This window comes from Cariama cristata, unplaced genomic scaffold (assembly GCF_000690535.1).
Source record: "Cariama cristata isolate BGI_N322 unplaced genomic scaffold, ASM69053v1 scaffold16840, whole genome shotgun sequence".
NCBI lineage: Eukaryota > Metazoa > Chordata > Aves > Cariamiformes > Cariamidae > Cariama > Cariama cristata.
Genome location: NW_009596610.1, coordinates 70,196 through 97,598, shown reverse-complemented (window position 1 = coordinate 97,598; position 27,403 = coordinate 70,196). Strand labels below are relative to the sequence as shown.

The following is a 27,403-nucleotide window of genomic DNA, read 5'->3' as shown; positions in this document are numbered from 1 at the left end:
CGAGGGAGCGCACGTCGTGCTCAGGGCAGGACAGTGGGACTCTGTGGGTCCCCGTGTTTCCTTTCCTACCAGAGGAAAGACCACTGAGACCATCGAGTTAGCATCGCTCTTCCAACATAATTTGCTGGGCAATACGGCTGCCCTCTACCCAGGTCTGCTTAACGGTATTGCACTTCCCAACCCGGGTTAGCGAGACGAGGCAAGGGGCAGGAGTAACAGCCAAGGCACAGGGCAGCATACCGGGATAGCGCCCGACAGAGCCTTTCTGCCAAACCAGAAGCCACAAAAAGATCTGCTTCCAATTTCACCTTCCCTGTCAGGTGGGCACAACACAGTCCTTTCCACACTCTCCGGCACCTCTCTAACACATCACCGCTCCTGAACCCCAGCCTGCTAAACCTCTCCCCTCCCAGCCCACGGGAACCATCACCTCCTTGCCTTGTCCCACTTTTGCTACGCTGGGCTTGCAGGAGAACACCAGAAAAAGCTCCCTGCTCGGTATGGGATGCCCTCATGCCATCTAAGGATTATTAAGGCTTTGAAAAATGCTTTTTGATCTGGAGAATGAAGTTCTGAAGCCTTTGTTCGCCTAGCTTTTTGCACTGTTGGTAGGACCCAACTCTCCTTTCGAAAGGGCTTTAGGATCATCTGCACTACTTTCACACAGCTGCACGGAAAGTTGGCATTGAACCGGCACAAGAGACATGCCCAGAAGCAGTAGCAGCAACTTAAAAAAATCAGAAAGAGAAACTTTGGTTTAAAATAAAATAAAATTGAAAAGAAAGAGAGAGAGAGAGAAAAGGTAAACACAGGTGCAAGTCATCTCACGCGAGGGGTATTTGCAGGGCATAACCCCACAACCCCGGAGATCTAGATCTACATTCCCGGCTTTGTTTTACCATTACAACCTTCATTGCACAGGACTCAAAATCACTCTCATATGGTTGTTAAGTTTCATAAATAATGTGAAAACTATATGCAACAGATACATCATATTTCCAAAAAATTATAAGAAAAGTTACATCAAATTAAAAAGTAGCTTCATGAATGAAGGTACTGCTCTAAGTGCACTTTCCCTGCAAGTGCAGCCAGTGCCTCAGCGCTGGATATGAAGAAAAAAAAAACAAAACAAAAACCAAAATGAAAAAAATCAGATTTAAAAACTTAAGTCCGGTTTCAACCAGTCAAAACCGGGCCAAGCAGAAACCGAGTGTGCTCTCGGCACTGTCCCATGAGGGAGTCCCTATGATGCTTCGTTATCCAGACAGGTTTGCATGTCCTTGTTGAGACTGTAAACAATCCTTCTTTCCTGAACTGTCCTCTTTATTGGCAAAACAAAGTAAAATATTTTATTTTTTTGTGTGTGTGGTTTTTTTTTTTTTTTTAAAATAGAACATTAAAATTAACCCAGAAGAAAAGAAACGAAACACAGTGAGCTTGTTGGAGTCCATAGGATCTGGTCTGGAAGAGCTCGGAAAACGTGTTCAGTGTCTTCTCCTGTTTTCAGCTGGAACTGTACCAGAGATCGGGTTACTTGGGGAAGAGGGGAACAGAACGAGAAAACAAACGATGCGGAATAAGAGACCGTGGCCATCTCATGTGTTCACTTCATTCGCTAGGTCCTCTATCAATACCTTAGTGTCACAAGCCTTGGACCTGGAAAAAAAAAAACAAAACAAAAAAAAGAAAACACTCACTGGGGAGAAGAAGTTCCCATTACTACAGGCAGACACTAAAACCGCAGTGAACTTGGGGGGGAAAAAAGGGCGGGGAGGGGGCAGAGGAAAAAGTCTTTCTTATGCAGAGAGGGAATAAGCAGGCTACTGGAACTGTTTCACACTCTCCCACTCTCACTGGGAATAGCAGAGCCTTATAAATATGTCCCAGCTGTCCCTCAGCATCTTTCCCCGGTGGCACTGCCCACCGTGGGCGCAGGGACAGTGCTCTCTGCCGGGCTGCGCCGACCAACAGCCAGGGACCGCTGCTGGGTGCCATGCGTGCATCCATCCACCCCTCCACACAAAATTCCCTGAAAACGTTGCAGTAGGCACTGTAAAAATCCAAAGGACTGTTCCTGCTCTGTCACCGGGCTGCACAGAGGTACAGCAGCTTCTTGTGGAATATGCTTGACACATCTTGGTTCGCTGCACGTCCGAGGGGGAAAGGGATGTGGCTGTAGGGATTTCGACCAGGCTTTGGCCCACATCCTCTCCGCATAAAGTTTTTCAGGCTCCAGCAGCTGCACGAAGACTGTTGGTATTGGTCACATCCCTGTACTCTTGAGCCAACACGGATATGAAACAAGCATGGCCCAAGGGCTGCGGCTCCGGCCAGAGCACACCCTTTGCGTGACAGCCACGGCCGCCTCCTCCTCCTCCCATCCAGCCCCCCCATGCAGCGATGCAACAGGGGGATGTGCTGTAGGGATTGCACAACGCTCCTGACACGCTGTGCTTCGGCATCCCCGGGGAGCCCGAGCTTGTCCCCTGGCCAAAGGGCAGGGCTCTGCAGCTGAGGCAGAAGTGATGCCTGGACACGGCAGCACCCTGCGATGCTCGGAGCACAGGCGTTGTGGTGAAGATATGCAGTCAACAGGTTCAGGGGCTGGGGTGCAAGCTGGGGAAACGTTTAGGGTGGAAGAATGATAGGCGGAAAGAAAAAAAAATGCATGGGTTTAGGTTTGAGAGAGGAAAGAGTCTGAGATCTCGCATATGAAACTTTAACCAAATGGTAACTGAAATCATGGGGTGGTCTGAAGCTTGGAAACAGCCGGCTGAAGAGAATCTCTCTTCCAGCTTTGCATTTACAACCTCTGGCAACTGTTACAGACTATTTTTGCAGTAGGAAAGTCTTGAAAAGGGAACTCCCTTTCCCAGTGGTTTACCAGAACCCCAGGATGATGTAAAGGATGGATCAACCCTCCAGCAGAGGCACATTTGTTTACTAATTGGACCTGCCCTCCCTTTGAATGACTATTTTGGCCGAGATCTTCACATGATTACCCAGCCCATAAATGGCCAGCATGCGTTACCAACAGCTCCAACGCATGATTAGGTTTGTTGTGCTAGAGGAGAGGCAAAACATACTGTGAAGCAAGACGAGGTCTGCGCAAGGAGACGCTCTGGCTGCGCTTCCACTGTTTGTTCTTGCGGCGGTTTCGTACACCATCTTCCTGGTCCATCATCTGATCCAAGAGCGTCAGGTCATCGGCGTTGAGCGGAGCCACAGAGATGTCCCTCACGGCACGGAACTCACCACAGTTGTTCAGGTGCTCATTCTCCAGACGGAAGAAATTCCACACAAACCGCCTGGATGGAGAAAAAGTGAAAATCACCCATTCTGTTCTGCTTGTACAGGCATTGCCCGTGTTTGGCGAAGCACTGGTCCATGCACCTGGATACCACTGACTCTTCTCACTGATCAAAGCACCTTTGGGAACGTGCTGGGAGTATGGAGAAACAGCCAGTGACTAACAGCAGCACCTGCTACAACATTTTCCCAGCTCTCTGGAGAGCAACAGATCCGTCAGGCTCATTCGTTGTCCTAACGATGACAGTCCTAGTCTGGACAGCATGGAGGCACCAGGCATTACAAGCCAAAGGCAACCTCCACCATCTACATGGGTGAGGTTCAGCTTCAAGTTCTTTTACTCATCTTGGGAAGCCGTAGGGGTGGGCTTCCAGCTAGAGTACAAGTGTGTAAAGAGCCCCAGAACCTTGCAAGATCCAAAACGATGATGCAGAATCCAAATTAGTGTTTGGAAAAGAAGCAGAGATTTGAAAATTGCAAACCTGAGAATTAACTGGAAATTTCAACAAGGTAATTTTAAGGAGAAAATTAGTAAAAAAAGAACCCCAAACCCTCAAGATTAGGTCTAGGTTCAGAAGAAACTGCAAACGCAGCATGAAAGACCCAGCCCCACATTGCGGCAGAGCCCTCTACAGCTTTCTTCACTCAGCACCCTGTTCGGATTAAATGTTCCTGTTAGACCTAGTCTTGCATTTCAAGGACCGGTACCTTCCATGTCCAAGGAGCCAGGCACTTCCCACCATGCTGACGTGATACAAGTAATAAAAACATAAAAGAGAAATGAACTGTTCAGTCAAGCAGCCTTACCGGAATACCTCAAGTGGGGCAAATACAGTAGAAATGATGTCCCCAGCGTACGGAAAGATTTGCATGGAAGTGAGGGAGATCTGGATGGTCCATGCAAAACGCAGGATCACATCTTCTACAATGGCACAATAGTAGTATGCCTGAAGAACAAGACAGACAAACAGGACAACTCATCGTACATGTTCTGCAGAGAAGACAGACCTCTTCAGGCCTTCAGGAAGATACAGAATTTGCTGCTCAACCACTAGAAAAGTCAACAGTATGAAACGATCTCTTTGAAAAAAAAAGAACTCTACTGCTAGAAAATCCCAGCCCATAGCATTTAGAAGCACCAGTGGCTGACTGCAACATGCTCTAAACTCAGCAAGTTTTGTTAAAACACTAAAAGCCTTTCCTAATGTAAGAGCAGGTGGTATACGCACTTTCTGTGGGTAGACAATTCCTTCTCGAAGAAAGGTATTTTCACCAGCATTTTTGTCAAAGAGACCCCAGTCCATCTTCAGGTCCCAAATGAGGGTATAGCAAGAGCTGATGAAATAGAAGATAATCCACAGGTAGAAGAACACTTGGGTGTCACTGTGGTTTTTAGCTGGAAAAGAGAAAACAGCATACTTCTGTACAACTTAAAGCAGATTGCTTCTTACAACAGCTATAAATTGTCTGATTTAATTAGTGGAAATAACACCCCTTTTATTCAAGTTCTGGGAAAATTAGGCTAGCTAAACTGAACCAAACCAAAAGCCTTACCAGGACCAGCTTTATACTGTCATTTAAATTCCACTTTCACCTCGTTCAACGTTTTGCACTTGGGATTGAAATTTGCGGCGATATTTTTATTTTCTTGAAACTTGTGGTCGACCTGCCATTCTGCCTCTGAACAGCAGGTGGAAGCTGAAGGCCATATTTCACAAAGGACACAGGCTTGTTCGAATTACAAAACAATGAGGCAGTTCCTCAGTTAGGAGGGTTTTGGAAGAAAACATTTTAGTTTGCATAAATATAAACAACTCTGAGTTAGCGCACTAAAAGCCTGAAAGAGGATGGGGAGTACAGGGATTTTCACTAGCCATTTCGGAGGCTGTGCTGGCAGGGGAAAATAAGCAAAAGGCGGCAATACATCAACATGTACGCATAAATCCTGAGGAAGGCTCTGTATGGCATTTTAAATGCCCGTATAGAGCTCCTCTGTATAAACACGGGGCTGTGGGTCCAACATCTGCTCACCTCTGGATATGTTTTTGCAACTAAGTTGTTTCCCATTCCCCCCCTGAAAAGGTTACGCTGCTCTCAATCCAGCTAAATTTCACTACATCAGTTGGCTGGGTGAAAACAAACAGCTCTGATAATTCTGTTTGCTTTTAATTAGCATTTCTGGGTCATAAAGTTCATAAAAATAAACCACGTTATAACACTTTGCAAGGCTGAGGCACTTTGCATCTCGCTGCTACCAGAAGTCTTTCCTCCCTTCGGTGCAATCGCTGCAATTGCTTATTCACCGATTCTTTCTAACAAAGCCAATAACACTTCCAGTACAAAAAAGCCGTAATGTTTTCAGTCCAAACCCAATGCCACGCTACGTGACAGCACCGCTTGCCGTACATGTGGCTTTAAAACAAACAGAATCCCCAAAGCTGATCACAGAGGGAGCAACAGGGCAATTTGCTGTCTCCTTCCCTTTTTGTTTCTAACAATTACGATATAAATGCAACGCAGCATTCCAATAAAATTAATGGAGGTGAAAATGAGAGGCATCGTGTAAGCGTACATTCCTCCCATTATGCTTTTCAGGCTTCCTGGACACGATGTGCAGGATATAGGTCAAATACACAGGCTCATTCTCCTTTCAAAACACACCCCCTAAAGCAAACCCATTAAAGCCATTTATGCAGCAAAGCCTCCCTGCACTGAAGCTCCACAGCGGCGGCGGAAAAGGACACGGGATCCAGCGCAGCTCTCGGGTTTGACTAGCTTCTCTGCTTTTGTGCAAGGTCAGAAACCTTTGAGCAGTAACCCACATCCTCCCAAGGCTCAGCTTTACCCAGGGACAGCTCTAGCATCGCATCACCCGCCGTTGTTGCCGCAGAGAGCCATGACGTCACTCGGGAGCAGGCACAGAAGTCCTGCAGAATACGGGCTCTGACGTCCGGGTACCTTAACGCTGCTGCTTTGAAACCACTTCTCCCATCCATTTTTAAAGTGCAGCCATCCACAGAAGAGGATACAGGTGATGTTTTTGGAGCCTAGCAATTAGGACTGCAAGGTTTCATTCTCCCCCATCAGCTCCTCGAAAGCCTCCACTACATTATTTCAGGAAGAAAAGGCAGATGCTGACATTCAGTGACTCAGAGACACTAAGTCTGTTCTTTCCAACATTATTTTTAGCTCATCAGATCTCCACGTTTAGTTCCCACTACTAGATCCTAAACAATAAATCCGAGGCAATTAAGGGGTTAAGTGTTTTCAAAGCATCTAAAAATGCTCCAGACTACCCTGCGAGGCTGCATGCTTCCTATCGGTAGCTTAGGCTTGAAGGTTAGTTCATGCTGATTTGTTTTGGTGTGGGTTTTCTTTTTTTCCTTAAGGATAGAATTCAAATAAACCGAGTCTTACCCCACATCTGCATGGAGCAGGCAGGGCAGAGAGTACCATCCATTGCCGTGCCTCGGCCACATCCCTGGCAACGAGCCGTGCCCTGTGGGTGCAGGGCTGAAGGGCAGCAAAGTGGCACTGCTGGGCGCTCCTTTGGAGGTCTCCCATCACGGAGGGGACAGTCTGGCCCCTGACCATCATCTCAAACTACGTAATGGGCTGACAAAACTGTATCCTAAGTTGGTAATTACATAGGAAGGTGATTTGGAAGGTTCATGCTGCTTAAAACCTAAATTGCCTTAAAGGTTATTGCATGCAATTATGGAAAAGAGGAGTACCGGGAAGAAAAAGGACTAAGTAAGAGATCTTGTGGCATTAACCTCAGTTATCCTGGTCTCAGCTCCCTTTCCCCGCCCCTATCTTTGCAGCAGACTTTTCAGTGGCACCTGGGGTCACGCTGCTTGCCCCTTGCTCCTGCTCGCTTTCGCACCGACCCCGGCTCTGCAACGCATTCAGCTCCTGACTAAAGTCATTAAAAACCCAAATCACTAATCAGAACCAGCCTATTGCCTTCATCCTTGGCCTTCGAGTCCTCTCCTTTAATCACTTACCCTCCTTTTCCTCCTTGCCTGCAATTCCGTTTGATACCTTCCTTCCTTCTGTCCTCATTGGTATTCAGCTGGTGTACAGAAATATGTTACTGCTCTAGGCAAGCAATTATATCTCAGTCTCCACTGGCTGGTCCTAGTCGCCATCCCCACTGCTGCTCAGGGGGCTAGAAAATCAAGGCATTCATATTCTGCCCAGCGGCTCCATCTACTCCCGGCCTGTCAGTTTTTCAGGAGCAATACATAGCCATGCATAACTATGATGATGTCAGGGTGTATTTAGGCAGGAACTGTTTCATCCTGTGTTTTTCCTTTGTTTAATGATGTGCTAAGAAACCACCAAAAACCATTAGAGAGGGATAGTCTCAGTATGAGTAGATCACTCTGGACACCTAGAAGATCTCAACCTCTCCAAGAGGGAAAAAAAGACCAAGTCTTTGACATCCCACAGACTGCAGCAACCCTTCGGCAGCACAACTGCCAGTCCACCCAGCAAGAGGTGCACGACAAACCTTTCTACTCGATGCTCCGAAGGGCATCACCACATACCAACTTCCTAAACTACAGCAATTCAAAACAGCATGTGCAGGACAAAAGACAACCAGCACAAAACCTCTGTGTACCAAGTTGCAGGTGCAGTTTTACCCGCCCTGCTGATGGACAGATTTCAATACGCGTTCACATTACCGTAACTGCAACCTGGAGGTGTTCAGCTACGTCGGAGGCTATTCGAATTCGCAGCGCCCTGCTATCTCCGCTTGCCGCAAAGCCTATGGGAAGCAGCGTACCACAGGAGCCGTTTGGCAACTTTCACCACAGAATTTCCATTAGCATGCTCAGTTTACTCTATAAAAGTCAATTCCTGTAGATGCTCTGCACAAATACACCTACAAATTGCTCCAGAAGGTCAACTAGATAAATAATGGAAGGCTTCCACCTTTGAACTGAAGCTGTGAATGGCCACAGTCCCAGAAAACAGCCAAAGGCACTTGCAGCAGCAGAATTTACGGCTGCAAAAATTGCTGATGGACAATATCTTGGATCCCCAAACCAGCTCCAGGGGACAGAGTATCTGACTAGCATCCTGAAAGAATACCACTCGGCAGAAACTGCAGCCCCTTCTAAACGCAGGAGAGAGAAAGGTTGCTTTCCATCAAAGATAGACAGTAAATACTATCCTGAACGCTGTTAATATTGACTTTACTTCCAAAGAATACTATCTGTTTACCCTGCTGAATTATTCTGGGGAATGTAAACACTATATACTATTCAACACAGGAAAAAAAAAAAAAAAAAATCAATGTCATGTATTATTGAAGGTCTGGATAAGAGCACAATGGCCCTCGATAAGCACTCCTGGTGTGTCAGCCACTGCAGCTGGCTGGGGTTTCTGCTGATGCCGAAAGCTGTGATAAAAGCTGTAAGAAGCCTGAGGTTATCGGGAAACACAGGCAGGTAAAGCCCTGCTACATCAGACAAAACTGACCCAGCCAGAGCAGTTCTGCCTCCAGCATCAATTAAAAACCTCTTGGTCAAGGCATATCAAATTCAGTCTCCTTTGGTGACCAGCCTTTCAGTCACAGGTTTAAGCAGAACCAAAACAAAAATACACCTTTTTACAGCGTGCTAGCCAAGCACAGACACTCGAGTACTGAGCACACCCTTTCTGCCACCCGGATAGCCTGGGGATGACGTGGACCCATTAACTCCATCCCAGCACACAACGGGAGAGGGGGGTGACAGCCAGAAGTGACTTATCTACATAAGAACTGCCATCAGAATGACATCCCAAAGCATTTGTCTAACACCTTACTGCTTGAAGTGCACTATTACCGCTCCCTCAGTAATTATACATCTTAACGAGGGAACAGCAGCAGCGTTGCCTTTCTGCCCAGCCAGCACGTACCGCTATTTAACACTGATCAATGGCAAAGCCACGACACGACAGCGGACTTAACGCAGTAAAAAGGCAAACAACCCGGAGGAGCACACGAAGGATTCGCCATCGTGCGCTGATGGGCTTTGTCAAATATCAACCATTTCATATGAACAACCTTCCCGTTAGATTCTGCAAACCTCTGCTATAGCCTCCAGGCACAATTTAAAGCAAAGTAGCAAGATACAGCGCAGTGAAGAACTGTCAGGAGGATACATCTTGTTTCTTATAGATTCTGCAAACCTCTGCTATAGCCTCCGGGCACAATTTAAAGCAAAGCAGCAAGATATAGCGCAGTGAAGAACTGTCAGGAGGCTACATCTTGTTTCTTCTTCTAGTTAGATTTTACATTTGTAGAGCAGGGAAATCCCCAAATCGTGTTTTGACTAAAAATACTCTGCAGGTTCGCATTGGGTTTGTAGGATGATATGACTGCTGCAACGTCTCGAAATTAGACACAATCTCATTGCTTCTATCTCACAAACAGAAGAGTGTGATTTAATTGCAAACAAGAGGAAGCATATCAGTCATGACTGAGATTTGATCTGGTGGTTCTTTTGGTGGCTCCTCTAGCATTTGAGAAGTGTTCTTGGGGGATGTTTAACTGCCACCTTGAGAAGGATGGCGTTTCCCATCTCAGCATGTGCCAGCAGTCTCACTAATAAGAATATCTGGGCTCACAATCAGAAATAAACAGCATTGTCATCAGGGCCTTTGTTGGACAATTTAGGGATCGGGACACAACGTCATCTGCTACCTCTATAGTGCTTTGAGATCCAAAAGCAGATTCCTTCAAAATAGAATAGCAACCAAAAGAAAACTAAAAAAATATTGTCAGATGATTGCATCTCCTAGATTTCTGCAGCACCAGAGAGTTCCAGACCTGCATACATTTGAGAGGAAAATCGCTCATGATGTAGTCAGTTGCTTTTCTTAAAATGTTCCATTAAAAAAAAAGGTCAGGCTTCCCCCTCTTAAGTGCCCGTGAAATGAGATATCAGTAGGTCACCCTTTTTAACTTACACCTTATTCATCAGTGTTCCCATTTCTCCAGACACCTTTAACACATAAGTGTATTAAGTGATACGAACGGTACTATTAGTCCACTTTCCAAATCCCAGCTATTAAAATCCCTCTCTCTCTCAGCTACAATCTTGAGAAGCAAACGCATGAATCATAGAGCAGCAGCAGGGTGCCGAGGTTGCCTCTCCCCCACGGCGCGGCTGCCGGCACCAGGAATGTCCCGCTTGACATTTGTAGACCTACAAAGAATGGAAAGATTTCCCTGGGGGATTTTATTCCTCATTTGTGCTGACATTCAGGGTGTGGTGGCAGTTCCCCAAAATCACTCTAACACCCCCTCCCAGGCCGCCGTCTCATCTCTCCTTCCCCGCTCACTTACCGCAAGCTGCTGGAGAGTGAGCTCCTGCCGGCACCTCTGCCCCGGCCAGGGTGGTCCTGCCACGGCCCTGCCACGGTGCTCCTCAGCCTTCCCACCTCCAGCCCGAAGCATCACCACCGGGATGGGTGTCTAAGCAATTAGAGGAGCTAACAAGCCGGCGTGGAGAAACCCGGCTGGCTCAGGGTGCCGCAGAGACCCACGTCAAAGCTGGGAGGAGGTCAGAGGCCAGGATGGAAATGTTTGCCCATGGCAATGCCTCCAATTCTTCACTAATGACACTGCTGCCGCTCTGATGGAAAGGATCAGAAAGACTGGCTAATGAACACAACTCATTACTGAAGGCCTCCTGGGCACGGGATGACAGAGTTTCAGACAAAAATTCATCCTAGCTCACAGCAATGTGACAGACGTCGCACGTTTTTGCCTCCAAATAATCACCCTGATGGAGTTGTCAGTATGCTGTGCTAAGGCAAGCCGCACGAAAACTGCAAGTATTAAGAAAGAAGCCAGTTAATCCCATTACAAAGTTTGTTTTACCTCAAGAGGTCAATCCAAGCGCTCTATAAGGCTCTTGTGACACCTAAATCAAATGATCTGGCTTGCCACAGTGCTCACAGTTCTTCCAAAGAGAGGGAGAGATGGGAGATCTTGTACTAACACACAAGGGATAAGATAGAGAACAGGATCTCACAAATGCTCCTTGCTTCATTCTTTCGTGAATGTTTGGGGTTTTTTTAAAGTTTTGTACTTTAAAAAAAAAAATAAAAAATTTGTACTTGAATTCTATATGTCCACTTACTTTGCCTTGCCTCACACTCCCTACTCCACAGAAATGAAATGACATTTCAGTTGAGCTACTATAAGCTGTTGCACCAATGTCTAATTTCCGTAAAAGTCATTTTAGTCCCAGCTCTCACATCACCTTGTTCTCCTCTCCTGCTGTAATGATTTAGGATCACAGTTAATTATTGTTCCACTGTCATGGTTTAACCCCAGCCAGCAACTAAGTACCATGCAGCCGCTTGCTCACTCCTCTCTCCCCAACCCCCCCGTGGGATGGGGAGGAGAATCGGGAAAAGGTGAGATTGGTGGGTTGAGATAAGAACAGTTTAATAACTGTAATAAAGTTAATAATAACAACAACAACAATAATAATTGTAATGAAAAGGGAGATAACAAAGAGAGAGTGAGAGGAACAAAACCCAAGAAAAACAAGTGATGCACAACACAATTGCTCACTCCCCACTGACCGATGCCCAGCCCAGTCCCAAGCAGTGACCAGCCCCTCCTGCCCAACTCCCCCAGTTTCTATACTGGCCATGCCGTTCTATGGTATGGAATATCCCTTGGGCTGGTTGAGGTCAGCTGGCCTGGCCGTGCTCCCTCCCAGCTTCTTGTGCACCTCCTCACTGGCAAAGCATGGGAAAGTGAAAAGTTCTTGACTTAGCATAAACTCTACTTAGCCACAACTAAAACCATCAGTGTGTTATCAACAGTATTCTCATACCACATCCAAAACACACAGCACTGTACCAGCTACTAGGAAGAAAATGAATTCTACCCCAGTCAAAACCAGGACATCTACCTGCCAGCAAATTCACCCCACAGGGGTTGCACCCTGCAGTTTCTAACACGGTAGCAACAAGGGCTAAAGGACACAACCCACTCTCCAGTACTTCAGCTGGCAGAGAAGAGCAGAGCTAATGGGCAGGCAGGTATCCTCCAGCAGCTCCCAGTGCAACAGTTTGATGCTACCACCATCCTCTCCCCCTTCCCGCTGTGCATCCCCATCCTTCACCGGGAAGTCATACCCGTTCCCAGGGGAGCTGTGGTGGGACGGACCGTGGGAGAACCAGCAATCCGTTCCAGCGTGAAGTTGGCTACGCCAGCCGCTGTCACCACTGGTAACAGCTGAAGCCATCGTGATTAATGAGGAGCAGGCAGCAGTTACGAGATCTGGGAATCTTCCATGGTATTTTCAAAAAGCAGCACATTTCCCATTCATCTTCATCTGGTCAGACCTGGTCGAACCTCTCTATTAGTAAGGGATGGTCCAACACCTTCCTGCAAAAGCCCATTAATCAAAAGATGACCCCTGCCTTGACAGTTCACGTCTTTATTCCTCACCAAAGGAAGGAGTTTTGCAGTTTTCTCTCATGCTGGCTTTAAAAACCAACAAATCGCACAACACTTAATCACAGAAGCCTGCTTCTGAAGCGATGATAAGAACATAGACAGAAGCACTACTCTTTAGAGATGGCCCTATTTAGTGAACTTCTGTATTTTTAATTACTGTCAAGTTCCTGGGCCGTTTAATGAGAAAGTGCGTGGCAGTTACGTTATCCTAGACCGACCTAAGGCTCTCCATGGCACTTCCAAGGCGATGACAGCTAGTGTCAGCAGTCTTATTTGGAGTACCTGGAAAGGGCGTGGGAGCGGTATGGAAGAAGAGATGCTTACTCAAGTTTCCAAGTTTCCAGGCCACATGGCTTAATATTGGAATAATTCAGAGGTTAATAAATAGCTGGATACTACCCAGACCACAAGGATTTCACTGAACAAGGTGTGTAAATCAAACCGACAATGAAAACTTGCATAACTTTCCGTTAAAAGATAAAATCCCACGTAGCCAATTTTAACCCAGTACTTGCGCTTAAGCTCAGTAATGCGTTCCTGAAAAAAACAAGGTAAACACACAAATGCTCACGCTGAAACAGCAAATCCCACAAAACAAGAAAATGATGGAAGTGCACAAAGCACTCCAGAAGCTCAGTTCTTCAAGCACAGAAGCCAAATCTATATTCTGTGTGAACCAGATATTTCCGAGGACACCATGGGAGCAAAAGGCATGAAGGTAAGAGAAAATTGACAGACAGTAGCAAAATCAAGATGCGTCTCATTTTACAAAGAATAAAGTTGGAGCATAAATCATGCATAAAGCTGAAGAAGCGACTGGCACTCTTAGAGTAGTACAACACAACTCCAGTTGCACTTTCTCATAAGGGCTGAACACCTAAATATAACAACCCTATCTCACAAAGCCTGAACCGGCTCCGAGTGAGGAACGAAACCAAGGCTGGCTATTCTAGGTACGTCAGCGTACCTTCTTAAATGCAAGTACACTTTTTAAAAGAGGGGATCCTCGTGGAACGCTATGATAAGCTGGACTGAAGTGGAAGCAGCTATTCTGGTGCATTTGTGAAGGAAAGCACATCTGGCAAAACTACTGCAAAAAGTAGTTGTGTGTCAAAAGAACACTGCACTTGGGGTAAATATTCTGCTGCAGACTCAGGCTTACTCATTTCGTTTCCCCAGCACCACCTAGGTTTCCATAGGGATGAGATAAGGCAATATAATATTCAGTTGGCTAGCTCTGGGGAAAGCTACTCAGCACTGCCAGGGAAGTTACTGCCAGTGCTGAACATCTCAGTGCAAAGCAAGAGTAGGAAAGAGTCGGGGGCATGGGCTTCTGCTCGGCCGTGCTGCGAGCGGGCAGGGACCAGCGGCACGCACTCCAGTTGCTAGGTAGCTTAGAGTTACAGATATGGCTCATTTGCCTGTGCAAACATACCCCGCAGGACTATATTTACAGAACACGGCCTTTGCTTCTCATTCCTTTGAGCGATATAAAAATACTGAGAATTCTTCCTTTGGGAGCTCAGCAACAGTTGCTCTTGGGTTGCTGCCGTCGTCCCTGAAATGTGGTTGTGTTTTTGAGCCGTGGTGAAGCGGGCAGCTGGAGTCGGTGCGCGTCCACGCAACTGCTACCTGCTCCGGTCTCATGTTCTGGGGTAGCTCCACTCCAGCTTCACTAATTCAGGTGATATCTGAACATCAAGATGATAGCTTCGAGTTAACTCTGTAAAACTAGCCTAGTCCCAGGACTACAGGATTGCAAGTTTGGGAGAGAAAACTTAACAGAATTGACTTCGCTGTCTTACCGGTCTAACATCCCAACCGCAATTAGCAGAGAAAATCGCTTTTGCATCTAAATCACAAGGAAGAAGAGTAAAGAAATGGCTTCTCTGAGGGAAGAAAGAAGCAGAATTATGCACTGCCTGAGCAACACAAATTATTAAATGTTGGTATTTTGGGGATATTTGGCTCCTCAAGAGCCCACAATACGCTGTCTCCTTTGCTACAGGAGGTCTGGAGAAGGGCGTACCACGTATGACTAGAAGCAGCATACATCACCTAAAGATAATAAGGTGGCATTTGTACATACATTTAGTTTTGAGTTGTTTTCCAGCAAGCACACGAAAACACAGCACAAGAACGCTCTAAGTACACTCCATATGAATTAGCTGGCTTTCAGTGTCAACAGACCCTCCTAACCGCACAGTCCATCTTCACACAGCCGGCAGACGCAAGCTAAAAACATACAGACCAGCTACAAATTATTCAATGTTCGACTCAAGGCAGGAAGACAAGCCTTTTCAGAGGACTGCGATGTCCCCAGGACTCCCAAGGGGAGAACAGGTGCTGGTGTACATTACCTGACCTCCCAAGAAAAGGCCAACAATTACCACCCTCTTGTCCTGGCAGTCGAAAGCTGTCGTTCCTCATAGGCTTGCAAACACAAGCGTGAAAGGCTGTTTAAATAAAACTCCTGTTACCACAGCAATTAGCAGGTTTGTTACTTACTGCAATTTAGAGCAGGTCTAAGGAACAAGGACCTTTACCAATTTGACACTTGTTTCGGGCAGTGCTTGGCTTTCTTAACAGCAAGCAGCTAGCCCTCAACAGATGTTTTGTAGGTAAGAGATGGGTGTTGGTGTCTGCTATCCTTAGGCAGACACAGAGAAGGTGTGGGCGAGTAGCGCATCTATTTTCAACAGTAACATCATAACAGCTTGATGATAGACCATCTGATTCCAAGTTCAAAAAGAACTGGGAATATATGTAAAGCACATAGATAAAATTGGATTCCTAACAGGTGCAGTGTATTAGAAAGTGCATTTATGGCAGGATGGGAATAGGTCCACAGGGCTGAGAAGACATGACAAGGTCTTCTCTGAAAAAATCACTACAAGCCCAGGCACAGTGACATTTACAAAATCTGTGCTAACCTGTAATTTCCAAAGGCCACAGAGCTTCCAAATTGTTTTGTACGATACCAACAACTACGTGCTATTGAGTCCCACTAACAAAACCAGACAGACAAAAGCTAGGAGTCACAAACATCTCTCAGCAATTGGAATAAGCCCTGTGCCTGGCTCGTAAACACCTCATTACAACCCACTCCCTGCCGGATTTGAAGAGCAGACAACAGTCATGTATGGTAGCAACGAGGGTCAGCAGTACTGGTGTGGACGCAAACTTCAAGGGGAGTAGAAAGAGGTCAAATTTTTCAATGGGACATTTTGACAATTGCTGGTTTTCCTCTTGGTTTCAAAATCTACGCTGACCTCCCCACAGAAGGCTCTGCCAGAGTGTCACCCCCAGGAAGGAGAAGCATTAGTCAGCCTCCCCAAAGCAGGTACTGTATATAAAAGCATGTAAGCAGTGACTATAGCCAGGCAATCTGTACTTGTCTCATCGCAGGCTTTGGCAGTGGTGACTAACTGGACTGCAGGGCTGGAACTGAAGAGCTGCAGAATGTCACTAAGCAAACAAGTTAAAACGGGAACAAACTCCAGGGACATGGCAGCAGGGAGGAGATGCAGAGAGGGGTCAGGCGCTGCATCCACCACTGATGGTCCCACACCAGGCTTGCCTGTACCTCCGGCTACAGAGAGCCCAACTTCCAGCCTTCAGCCAGCTCGTACCGATGCACTTCTCTGCCCTTAAAATGCAAGGCTTGAGAAACATCATCGGTGTGACTTCAGGCTCAGCTACATCAAGACAACCATTTCTTGGTCACTGCAAGGTTTCTAATAACCCTGCGACCCCTCCAAAAAACCAGCATGTTAACTAGAAGCATGCCTTGAACACTTCTCCCTGCCCCACCACAATCATATTTCAGGAGAAGTAATTGCTCACAAGTGTGTGCAGGTGCTAATTTCTGGAGATACAGAAGGCATATGTTTTCAAATAAAAGAATATAGCTTTTAGGACTTCAGAACAATGAAAGGCACGGCGACTGCCTGAAGTGCAGAAACTAAAAGCTTTTTCCTTCAGAACAAGAGCAGAATCGAGTAATTGTCGTTTCCAGGGAGATGGGGAACTTCAGGGATCAGAGCTCAATCTGCAGTTAAATGGATTGGAAACAACTCCCTACCAGCTGCAGAAAAAACATGGATAAAAACACACAGGAAAATCCAGAGAGGGCATTTTCCTGGCATTTTGCTGCACATCTCCTCACATTCAGGAATGATGGATCAATGTTATTTAGATGAGCCAGGTTATCTGTTCATGAATGCCAAGGGAGAAGTATTTCCTATGTTATCCCTTTCCTTATACATCTCCCATTCAACTTCCCTTCACAGCAAAAACTGAGGCATTTCAGTCTTCTCCTTTCGAGAGAGAAACCTGAAAATTCTCTCTCACACTCCAGAAGTGCAGTTCTAAGAAGACTAAGTATGTGAAAAATACCTAAAAGAAGATCTTAAAATACTCTTTGCAAGCTAGGCAGGTCTTTGCGTTTCCACCGAGATGTTTCACAGGTGCCAAAAGACAAAAGTTCATGCCTCAATGGGATGCCAAATTCTGAGCTTCTTCCACATAAAAAGCAAATCCCATGACTTCCAAAGGATTTTCCAAAATAACCAATACCTTTGTGAGTGCTGTAGAGGGCTGCAAATGTCACCACGAAGAAGGTGGTGGAATATTTTCCAGCATTAACCAGATGAAAGGCTCGTTTGTTATCACGGTATCGGCGCAGGCACTGGATGAATCGTAACCAAGCAGGGATGCACTGGACAACTGCTCTCACTCCGTAGGAGTAGCTGTAACAAATCTGATTATCTGCAAGAAAAAAGTTTCAGGGACAAAGAGTTAATAAGTTTAAGAACTCCTACCGTCTTCTTTTCTGTAAGAGTAATATCACTTGACATGAGAGCAATTCCCCAGCAACGTCTGGTACTTAGGCACACGCACGTATGCACACACACATCCAGAAGAGTGAGAAGCTCATAACCAGAAAGTATCCTGCAGCCCTTTACTCTATCTTGGAGGTATTCAGGTGACATGACATCATCAACACATCCAGACAGATCATCATCTAACTCCTTCACTGCTGTCCGTATAATTAACATGCAAGAAGATTAGAAATAATCTATTTTTAAATCTATTTTGCGCTGCTGGCAGTACAGTGAACAATCAAATTAAGGATGGAATTACAAAAGTCCTTGGACACTGAATTTTTGTGCCTAAATGGCAGAGCATTTCCAAACTCTGCAGGACAGCTCAAAAAGGCTACTTTGCCCAAGATGTCCTCGATCCATTTTTCTTGTATATTATAATAGGAAAAAACATATTTCAGTATGCGGGGTGGGGGGGTTGTAGTGTGCTTTGGGTTTTTGTTGTTCGTGTTTTGTTTTTTAAAAAAAGCAAAGCCAGGGCATAGCCCTCGCTTCAACAACTGGGGTGAGAGGTAACTACACCGACATGACATTGTGTCACAGCCCTGATGTTTGAAAGCCTTCTTTTTATTAAGGAAATGACCAGGAAAACCCCAGCTTTGCCTGGAACCCCCCAAGCACGCTGTATTCTTACGCTGTCTCGCTCAGCACATCTAAACCAAACACCCCGCTGACTAACAAATATTTGTTTCTTATTCAGACCAAGTTATTAGCTGATATTTATCCCAAAGCACGGTGCTATCATTCCATTGTTTGGATTGGAAGAGGACAAGTTGTTATCCCACTCAGTTGTTTTATTTTATTTTTATTTTTAATAAACAAATAGTTACTTGCAACACTGCCTTAAAGGGAAGAGAAAGATCAGACAGATTGGAAGAACAAAGTGAACACTGATGCTTATTGAAGCATACTGCAAATTCTTTCAGCAAGCATCAAAACCATCAGACAACAGGATTTGCCAGCAGTCACTGCCTAAAATAAAAAGACAACAGCCCAATTCAGGAGGAAACAGGTATTATTTTGCCACTGGGAAGGTCAAAGTCAAAATTCATATGCCAAGTCTGGGGCTTTTCTGGCTAGAAAGAAGAGGCAGAGCATGCACAACCCTGACATCACAGCATCAGCTATAACTGAATAAGGGGTGGCACTAACAAGGAAGTTTCTCCATCCTCTCTTGCTTTACGGTACTGCGATGGAGCCTGTAAGAAGCACGCTACAGCACAGAAAATTGAGATTAACAAGCTCGTGCAACTCATTTTCATGTTGAGCAACAGGACCAGGCTAAAAGCAAATACATGGTTAAACTGCTATGAAATAAAACAACAATACCAGGAAAATGGGTCTCTCTTTCCAATCGAGAAGTGTTGTGTCTAAATTCTTTGATGAATATACATATCAGGCCAAGTGACTGGATTAGGAAATGAACACTGATGTGAAATTCCATTTCTCTGGATGGAAGTAAGAAAGGGGAGAATCCCTCTAATGCTGTGTTTACAAGAAATGCCAATTATTTTAGTTTCCTATCTCATTCGCAGCCCTCTTCAAAACAGATGGATAATTACGAAGTTGCCTTGCTCGTGTTTTTCAGGTCATTTTGACCGCGTTCACACGGGTCGTCAGCATTACTCTACCTGTATTTGCCAGAAGTCCAGCATTGTCCTCCCACTGAACCTCAAAGCTGTAGAAGCAGATCATGTATTCCAGATCCATGAGTATCACAACCAGGCTGTTGAGCTGATCAGCCAGCCAGAAATCTGCAAAGCCTACCTTGTGGAAGGGAGCAGTGAACACGCGAAACTGTCAGGAAAAAGAAAAAAAAATAAAATTTCATGACATAGTGTCAAAGACATCTAAATTCAGTGGCAGGACATCACAGCATTGAACAAATATGGAAATAACAGAAATCCTTGAAGATTTATTGCTGACCTTTCGTTTCTGCTGACAAAAAAAAGATAACTGTCTCCTCACTTTTAGTACAAACAACATTCCCGCTTTCCTCCTCCTGTATGCAACTACTCATGTGTCCGTCCTCCCCCAGCTTTTTGTTTTTCTCCTGGCAGAAGAGCCCAGTCTCCTCCAACCAAGCTCCTTCCCAGAAACTCCCAGTCCCCATGTAAGAGCTCTACACAGCTCCATTTCTCCTGTTGCTCCTCATTTTGATCAGCGCTTTCTTCCAAGCGTTTATGCCATGTCTATTGACATCTTCCACACCTACCTTCTCCCTCACACTTCATGTCAGCTAGATTATAGACCCTCGGCATGGCCATTAGTCTGATTGTGGCTCGGTTTACTTAACACATTAGTTATTCTTTGGTGTTACAAGTTGTAAAAGCGATGATTGTTACTGCTGGATCTGTCAAAGCCTCTAGCTGTTAAAGAAAGGGCAGAGGAAATCCTATTGACTGTCCATTAGACTCCCCCTCAATCCCAGCCCACTTTCCCTCTAAGCCTTAAGAGCAGTTTTGCTACTTTCAAACCAGACCGTTTTCATGGTCCATTACCTTTGATTACAACTCTCTCTACCCGGTTAGTTATAGTTACTAACAGCCAATTTCTCAAAGAGATAGCACCAGCACCATCCGGTAGTTCAGAGATTTATGATCCTTTAAATTAATGAAAGCACAGGCTAACACTGATCTTTTATATTGCTCTCCTTATTAACCTAAAGGGTACACAGTTACAGAAACCTGGGAAAGGACTGACACATTCCCATCAGCTTGTAATGCCAATTTAAGGCTCTGGTCCTAAATTTCAAAACCAAACAGGGGCTTAAGACTTAGTGGCATAAAGCAGATACGGATCTTGACCCAGAAAGCACCGTGCTCATGTAGGACAGCGCTTACTACAAAGGCTCAAACAGGGCCAGCCGTTAGGGAGGTCTGTCCTCAAAGCCACCCGGCTGCAGAACAGCTTCTGCCGAGGTCAGAGAAGCCACACCAGCCTTCCTCTTCAAAAGGTCCCTCCTCGCTTTTATCAACACACCCCGATACTACCTGTACCTTTTCCAGCATAGACCTCCCCCGCCCTCTGTAAACAAAGATTAACTAAACCAAATGAAATGTGAAAACAGCTTTACAGATCGATCTCCCTGAAAAAAAAAAGACATTCATAAAATCCATGTTGTTATTCAATTTAGGGAGAAACACTTAGGCACTGTTAGATGACAGCATAAAAGAGAGTAGAAGCTTTCCAGCTAAAGGTTACAGCAGATGAGGAGTCAGCAGATATGTCCACAACCTAGCTAAGGCTCTAGTAAACCATCCTCAAGAACCTGAGATGCCATTTGAACCCTCCCAGCCCCGTGCATCAGGCACCGTGGTTTCTGGCTGCTGCCGCACGCTGCCCGGGCACAGCTGGAGACGCAGCCCAACTACCGTAGGGTGCTGGCAATGCCTCCTGGCACGTACCACAGCCAACTCCTCACTTCCCAGCTGAGGAGTGGCTGCAACAGCCTCTAAAGAAGATAGGCTACAAGACTCAAGTAATAAAATACCAAAAGCTGGAGTTGAACCTCAGTTTCAAGTAATCGGTTGCAATTATATATCAACAGTTCCACAATCTGAGCGCAGACTTCCTAGTGCTGATTATTGCAGTTTTACTAAGTGCTGAGATGGTAGACATTTGAGCTGGAGCTAAATACTTCCTACATTGCAGTTGTTTCGCCATTTCAGCACCCCGCAAAGAGCGTGGGGGCGCAGACGCTGTGCCATCCCCTCTGCTCGGATCCGATTCCTCCCGGCCAGCCGCTCTCCTCAGCCTACACAAGTGCACTCACAGGCTTCTCATCCAACAGCAAAGGGGAAAAAAATCCCTCACCTAAGCATGTAGGTGAGAAAGAAGAGCCTGGCATGGGAATTAAACTTACTATAGGCTAAATAACATTTTTTCATTCAGAGGAAGATCAATTCAGATGTAACTTGCAGTCCCTCCGGGATTATCAAAAGAGATCCCACTCATGAGGAACAACAAGCAGTTGTTGATGACCACGGGTGGATGCAGTAAAGCCTCCTAGATCCATCAGGAAACGCTACAACACACTGAAGCGTGCTCCTGATTTGGTTCTAGAAAAATTGAAGGTGCCACTAATGCTCTGCTACACCCAATATGTCAGACTTCATTTTGGCTGGAAATGAAACGTATCAAGCATATGAAGAAAAACGCTCACCAAACCAAAATCTGTGTGAGCAGCACAGTTCTAAGAATTGCGCTCTTTAAATCTCCTTTCACCCAGATAGCTGCTGGCGACTGCACAGAGAAAGAAAATACACCCAGCCAGCCAATTACATACAATAAAAATTAGAAAAGCTTAACAGCTACTCTTTCTGTGGTTTGTCTGGCCTCTTTTTCTCCCCTTCCGCATGACACACAGGCAGAAGTACTGTCTCATTTTCCACCATTAAGGTGATCTTGCATTTTGATGAAGTTTTTTTTTCCCCCAGGAGACCTCGGGATGAATTGCCCTCTGCACGCTCAAAGGTATGCCTGTATCGCAGACTGCAGCATAGGTCGGAGATAGCTGGGATAGACACAGTTTCCAGTACTTGCGCTAAGAGCTCTGTGAAGACTGAGAATCTTACCCTGTTAAGATATTAAGGTAAATCAGCACAGATATTGCTCACATGGTTAGAACACTTCCAGCGCTTCCCCTAGCACCAAGGGACAGCAGTAAGACTAATGAGGCTTGGGACTAAAGGTACATCTATGAGAGATGGCTGAATGCTGGAAGGCAAAAAAGGAAGAAACCAAAGCAGTAGTAAGCTAGCAAACCAAATAACAGAGGTAAGCGTGCTGAGGTTAACTGGCTGTGTGTATACCTGCATGCACAGGCTTGAAGCGTGATTCTACATTTATCTGGAACATGACAAAGCTGAAAGTTAATTGCTTTAATTGGCATGAAAATGATTCTACGAATAACATCAGCCAGCCAAACCCTCTTCTGCCTGATGCTTGCTCTCAGAGCAGTTCCAGCAAGAATAAGGTATCGAGGGAACCAGCTTCATTAAAGTCAATTTAAAAGGGCATACAGAGTGGGGATGAACGTGTGAAACAGCCATTTGGGAAGAAACTGATGAGCCATCCAACAAGTCTGAAAACTGTTCTTTTGGAGCTCCCACCTATAACTGGAACACTGAAGTAGCACACGTATTTACATTCAGTTTATCAGATTTATCCTACCTGGAAAATAGGAGCTGGGTCTAAAATAAATAGTTTAAGATCTCAAGCAGATTTGCTGAAAAAAAACTCATCCATGAATACAATTTTATAAGCAGTAACCTTTGCAAAGGTTCCCTTTCCATCAGTGAACCCTCTCAATGTTAGCACTCACCCAGTTTGGGCTGAGGAGCATCCATTGCAGCCTTGCCTTAGAGCACTGTAACCCTAATCAAACTGTTTCGCTACATTAGGGAACAAGCAAGCAAAGATATCTGAGTGTTTCTATACGTGCAAAAGTATGTATACAGCTGTCTATAGGAAGATTAACAAGTAGCTACCTGCAATACAAAGATAGACTGGTACAGACAAGCATAAGTTCCTTCTGTAAACCCATGCTCAACAACCATTTCCAGTCAATCCCTTATCAGGTCTGCTCCATGAATACACGGTGCTATAAGCATCCCTCTTTCCTGAAGATTAGTGACGCTTGTATATACTTAACTGCTACTGCTCAGCTACAGTATTTTTTTTTTTTTAAATATTTATTTAAATCAGGTTTGAGACTTACCAATAGTTTGAGCAGCCAAAAACGGGACTTGTAATATAAGGTTTTGGTAGGGTTGATGAGAAAAAGCAACATGAAGCCGTACAAGATGAGCGGATTCACCTGCATAGGGATGTAGGTGAATTTACCATATATACACGCCAGCAGGCTCAGGCACCACAAAACCCCCAGGAAGCCAGCAATCTATAGGAAGATAGAAAAAAACCACACAGATACCTTATGAAAATAATAGCTCTGAAACCTACAATGAATTCTCATTATAAGAAAAGGGAGAGCAGTCCTCAATCCTGTAATCTAATCAGACTTCAGCAACTTCCTCTTCTAATTGTATTAGAATTCTTTGCCAGGAAACAGCGCAGGATTTACCCTCCCGATACGCTGCACGCCTCAACCACTCCTACCATCTATTCCGTTTACCTCAAAGAGATGTTGATGGGACAAGTTGCTGCGGGGATTGAGTTCGAAGATGAGGACATGATTCACTCCAGCCTGTCTCCAGCCATATGTGTTGATACCCAGGAGAAAGAGGAATTCTATCAGGAGAAAGCCACCTCGATAGATTCTCACCAGTGGCCACACATTTGGTCCATCTATAAAAGCCACACCTGGCAAAGACAAAAAGGAAACGACCTTAGCGATAGCACAAGCCATGTCACAAAGCAAAGCTCCGCTCCACTGCTTTATGCTGGTTCTCAGATGCTCAGCTGTACCTCATCAAAACAGGCTACGCTCGTACACACCTCCATATTCCAGCACTTAGGAGTATTCTGGGGGAAACAGGACTTTCCAGCTGCTGTAGTCAGGTCATTAGCAGCAGAGGGACAGCACTAGCATAAATCGTGACTATATGCACTTAAATGTTCTGCTTTAATAGAGAGGAAATCCCAAGAGACCGATACACAAATACTTCAGCTCCCCACAAAACCAAGAAGCACCATTTACAGCATTTAAAACAATGCTAAACTGCGCCTAATCACTGAACTCAATACAACTGTAATGCAATACATATTCATAACTAGCAATACCACATCCAGCCGCACCCAAACAGAAAACCCACCATAAGGCAGCAATACTGGAAAGCCTGTTGCTTCTTTTGTTCAGTCTTCAGGGTTTTGGAAACAAATTTGCTTAATTTCAAACAAGAGTAGCCTTGTACAGCAGCAGCTTTCTCTAGTACAAGCCTTTTTGCAAAATACTGTCCCCTGGTTGCCCGATATGGGTTTTATGAGAAAAGCACCAATAAAATACAGCTATTTGATTCCTCAATTTCAGTTTCATTCAGTGTTTCTCACCCACATGCGCTTTAAGAGGGAAAAAAAGAACACGCAGTTTTACAGAACTGATGCTAAGAATTTATTCCTACAAACCTTCCTGTCTAAATTACAGCCCCAAGTTTTTCAAACTTTTCTTCAGAGAAAGCATATCCGTAAGAAGTTTCATGTGTTCAGCATCTGTACTTTATACTACGTAAAATTACAGAGGAAAGTGGTGCAAGGAACAATGACTCAAGAATTGTTGTTTTAAACTAAAACCTTAAAGAGACTATCGGATTTAGGCAAAGTAAGAGTCAAATTTTGGACAGAAATGACAGATATTCTGAAGAAGCTGAAAGAAATTAGTCTTAAACATGGAATTGCAAAAGCAACACTTCAAATTTTAATCTGAAATGCCTGCAGACAAAACCAAGGGAGGTGCTTCCAAACAGGACAGAGTAGCCCCAAAAATACAGAATAAGAAATGACCACACAGAATAGGGCAGATGCGCTATGTGCTATTCGAGACAGAATGCCCAGGCAAAGGTTTATCCTGAGGGGAACACAGTTCAATCTGACAGTAGAGCATGCGACTTCCATAGCTAATGCCCACTAATCTTGTTTCTGGACCCTCAGGGTGGTAGAGGACCATAACTGCAGTGTGGAACAGCAGCTGGTTCTGGAGAAAAAGCAGATACTGAACAGTACAAGCAGTTGAGATACTAACACATAGAAGCTAGGAATATTTCTGTATATTCTCTCCTCTGATCCTAAGACCCTATCTAGTTAAGCTTTTGCACTGTAAAGGCTAGATTTGATTCCCTTTTCAAGCTTCCTAACTGAACCATTTTCTTCACTACAGCCGAGCAGTTTGACTGAAGACCCTCAAGGACCCCGCTTGCAGGGAAGTGCCCAGCAAAGGTATATGAGGTCTCAAACTGGCACGACCCAGTCCAGGGCTCTGTACAACAGCCCCAAGGAAAAGATTTTTCCATTCCTATACTGTTTCCGCTTGAATCCAATACAAGTGAAGTCACCTCCTAGAATCAGCAGGGACGTTACATCGATCAACTCATCCCTTCAGCAAGCGCAGGCTCCGAACGAGATGCTGAGAGAGGAAGATGTCCCTGGCGACAAGCCCAACAGCATAGCCGTCTAATTCTCAATCGAGAGACTGAGCACTGCTGCAGCAAGAATCTTGAGACTTTGCAGGAAATCTTACAGGTTTCTTGTTAATAAAACACATGAACTTTCAATCTCAATTACACACTCGCTTAGCACCTAGGAAAGCTGACACAGAAACAGTGAGGCCTCAAAATTTGTACTCTTTAGGGTGACACCCTCCTGGGATCCACCTGTAGTACTTGCAGCCTTTAACAGACCCCAAGTTATTACAAACTCATCTCTGTAAAATGTTGCTGTTCTACTTTTAAAATCAGGTATACAGAAGTGCTTTACTATTAGAAGTCATGTTCTAATGCTGTTTCACAGATTCTGCACATACCACGCTAAAATCTTATCTTAGTCAATCAAATCGTAAAACAATTTGGCAAAAGTAGCAGAGAGGTTTGCAAAGTAATAGCCAATTAAAAACAAACACTTTGCAGTTAGAATACAGGTTTTGCCCCATATCTCAAGTAATGTACAGATATCAGATCATGTCTGCTGATACAAACATATCTATTATCCACACTAGGTTAGTTACATCTGCTTTAGATATAATAATTTTTATGAGTTCATCCTCACAACTGTGTCACTTTTTCATTCTTGATAGATAAAGCAAACATAACGAGCTTCAATCGTATTTGCATCTCACAGACATCAAATGTGTAAGTAACAAAAAAAAAAGATATGATGAATAAAGAACAGCATCGACAGATTAAACGGATCCTTCACACAGACGGGTCAACTTTCTGCCTCTACTAGAGGTAGACCAAATGGGAAGCACTGCAAACAGTTTCTCAGAGACATTTTATCCCGAGAGACAACTGGATCCAATTACAGAAACATCTGATTAAAAATTCTTTTAAGTCAAAAACACAGACGTGGGCTTTCCCTAATGCAAGAGCTCGTACGTTGATTTGTTAAGCCTCTTCCTTTGTACCGCTTAAGCAAGTTACAACACTGCTGAAATCACACACACAATTAGTCAAGCCACATATGATTAAACACTGTATCTGGATCTACAGTACTAACACGGCTCTTACTCTAATCAGAGTCCAAACTCAGAAGGCATAAAGCAAAATAAAACCAAGGCCTGAGACACGCAATTTATTGTAGCTTTGAAACAACCTTGCCCAAATCCGCCAACAAGAACAATTCAATTAATTCCATTAATACGTACCAGGCATTGAAACCCTAGAAATTTCTACATGAAAACGTCATGAGTGGCATGGTGCTCACACGGCTCTATGTCTGGTCTCGTTCTCTGCAGGGACTCAGTACCATGCAAAACTTAAGTTCTAGGAGTTCCTCTCTCGAGGTGGGTGAGGGCTGTGTGTTCACAGAACGATAACAGAAATCTGCCTTTATACATGGACGGTGCAACTCCAGAACATCCCTCCAAGAATAAGGAGGAAACCATAGTATGTTCAAAGTCCAAAATCCGCACATCTAACGTAAGAAAACCCACAACCTATTACTGAGCAGAACTAATAATTCACAACAGTGTGATCTGACTCACACTGATTTAACCCAGAACATCCTGACCAACCCAGTTCAGACCCAGGCCCTCGCTAAGTGACGAGAACATATGCAA

The 27,403-nt window shown here is 44.9% G+C and overlaps 1 protein-coding gene across 1 annotated transcript in view; it reads right to left on the bottom strand.

The window, feature by feature from the left end:
- Positions 1–1,302: 1,302 nt before the first annotated feature.
- Positions 1,303–27,403, bottom strand: part of XPR1 (xenotropic and polytropic retrovirus receptor 1) — a 37,550-nt gene continuing 11,449 nt past the window's right edge. Inside the window, exons 6-13 of the mRNA XM_009706899.1 lie at positions 23,810–23,997; positions 23,396–23,575; positions 19,305–19,470; positions 17,366–17,557; positions 4,539–4,705; positions 4,117–4,256; positions 3,087–3,308; positions 1,303–1,656 (exon numbers count right to left, since the gene is read on the bottom strand). Of these exons, the coding sequence (XP_009705201.1) occupies positions 1,596–1,656; positions 3,087–3,308; positions 4,117–4,256; positions 4,539–4,705; positions 17,366–17,557; positions 19,305–19,470; positions 23,396–23,575; positions 23,810–23,997 (1,316 nt within the window). The 3' untranslated portion in view covers positions 1,303–1,595. The remainder of the gene's footprint in view (positions 1,657–3,086; positions 3,309–4,116; positions 4,257–4,538; positions 4,706–17,365; positions 17,558–19,304; positions 19,471–23,395; positions 23,576–23,809; positions 23,998–27,403) is intronic.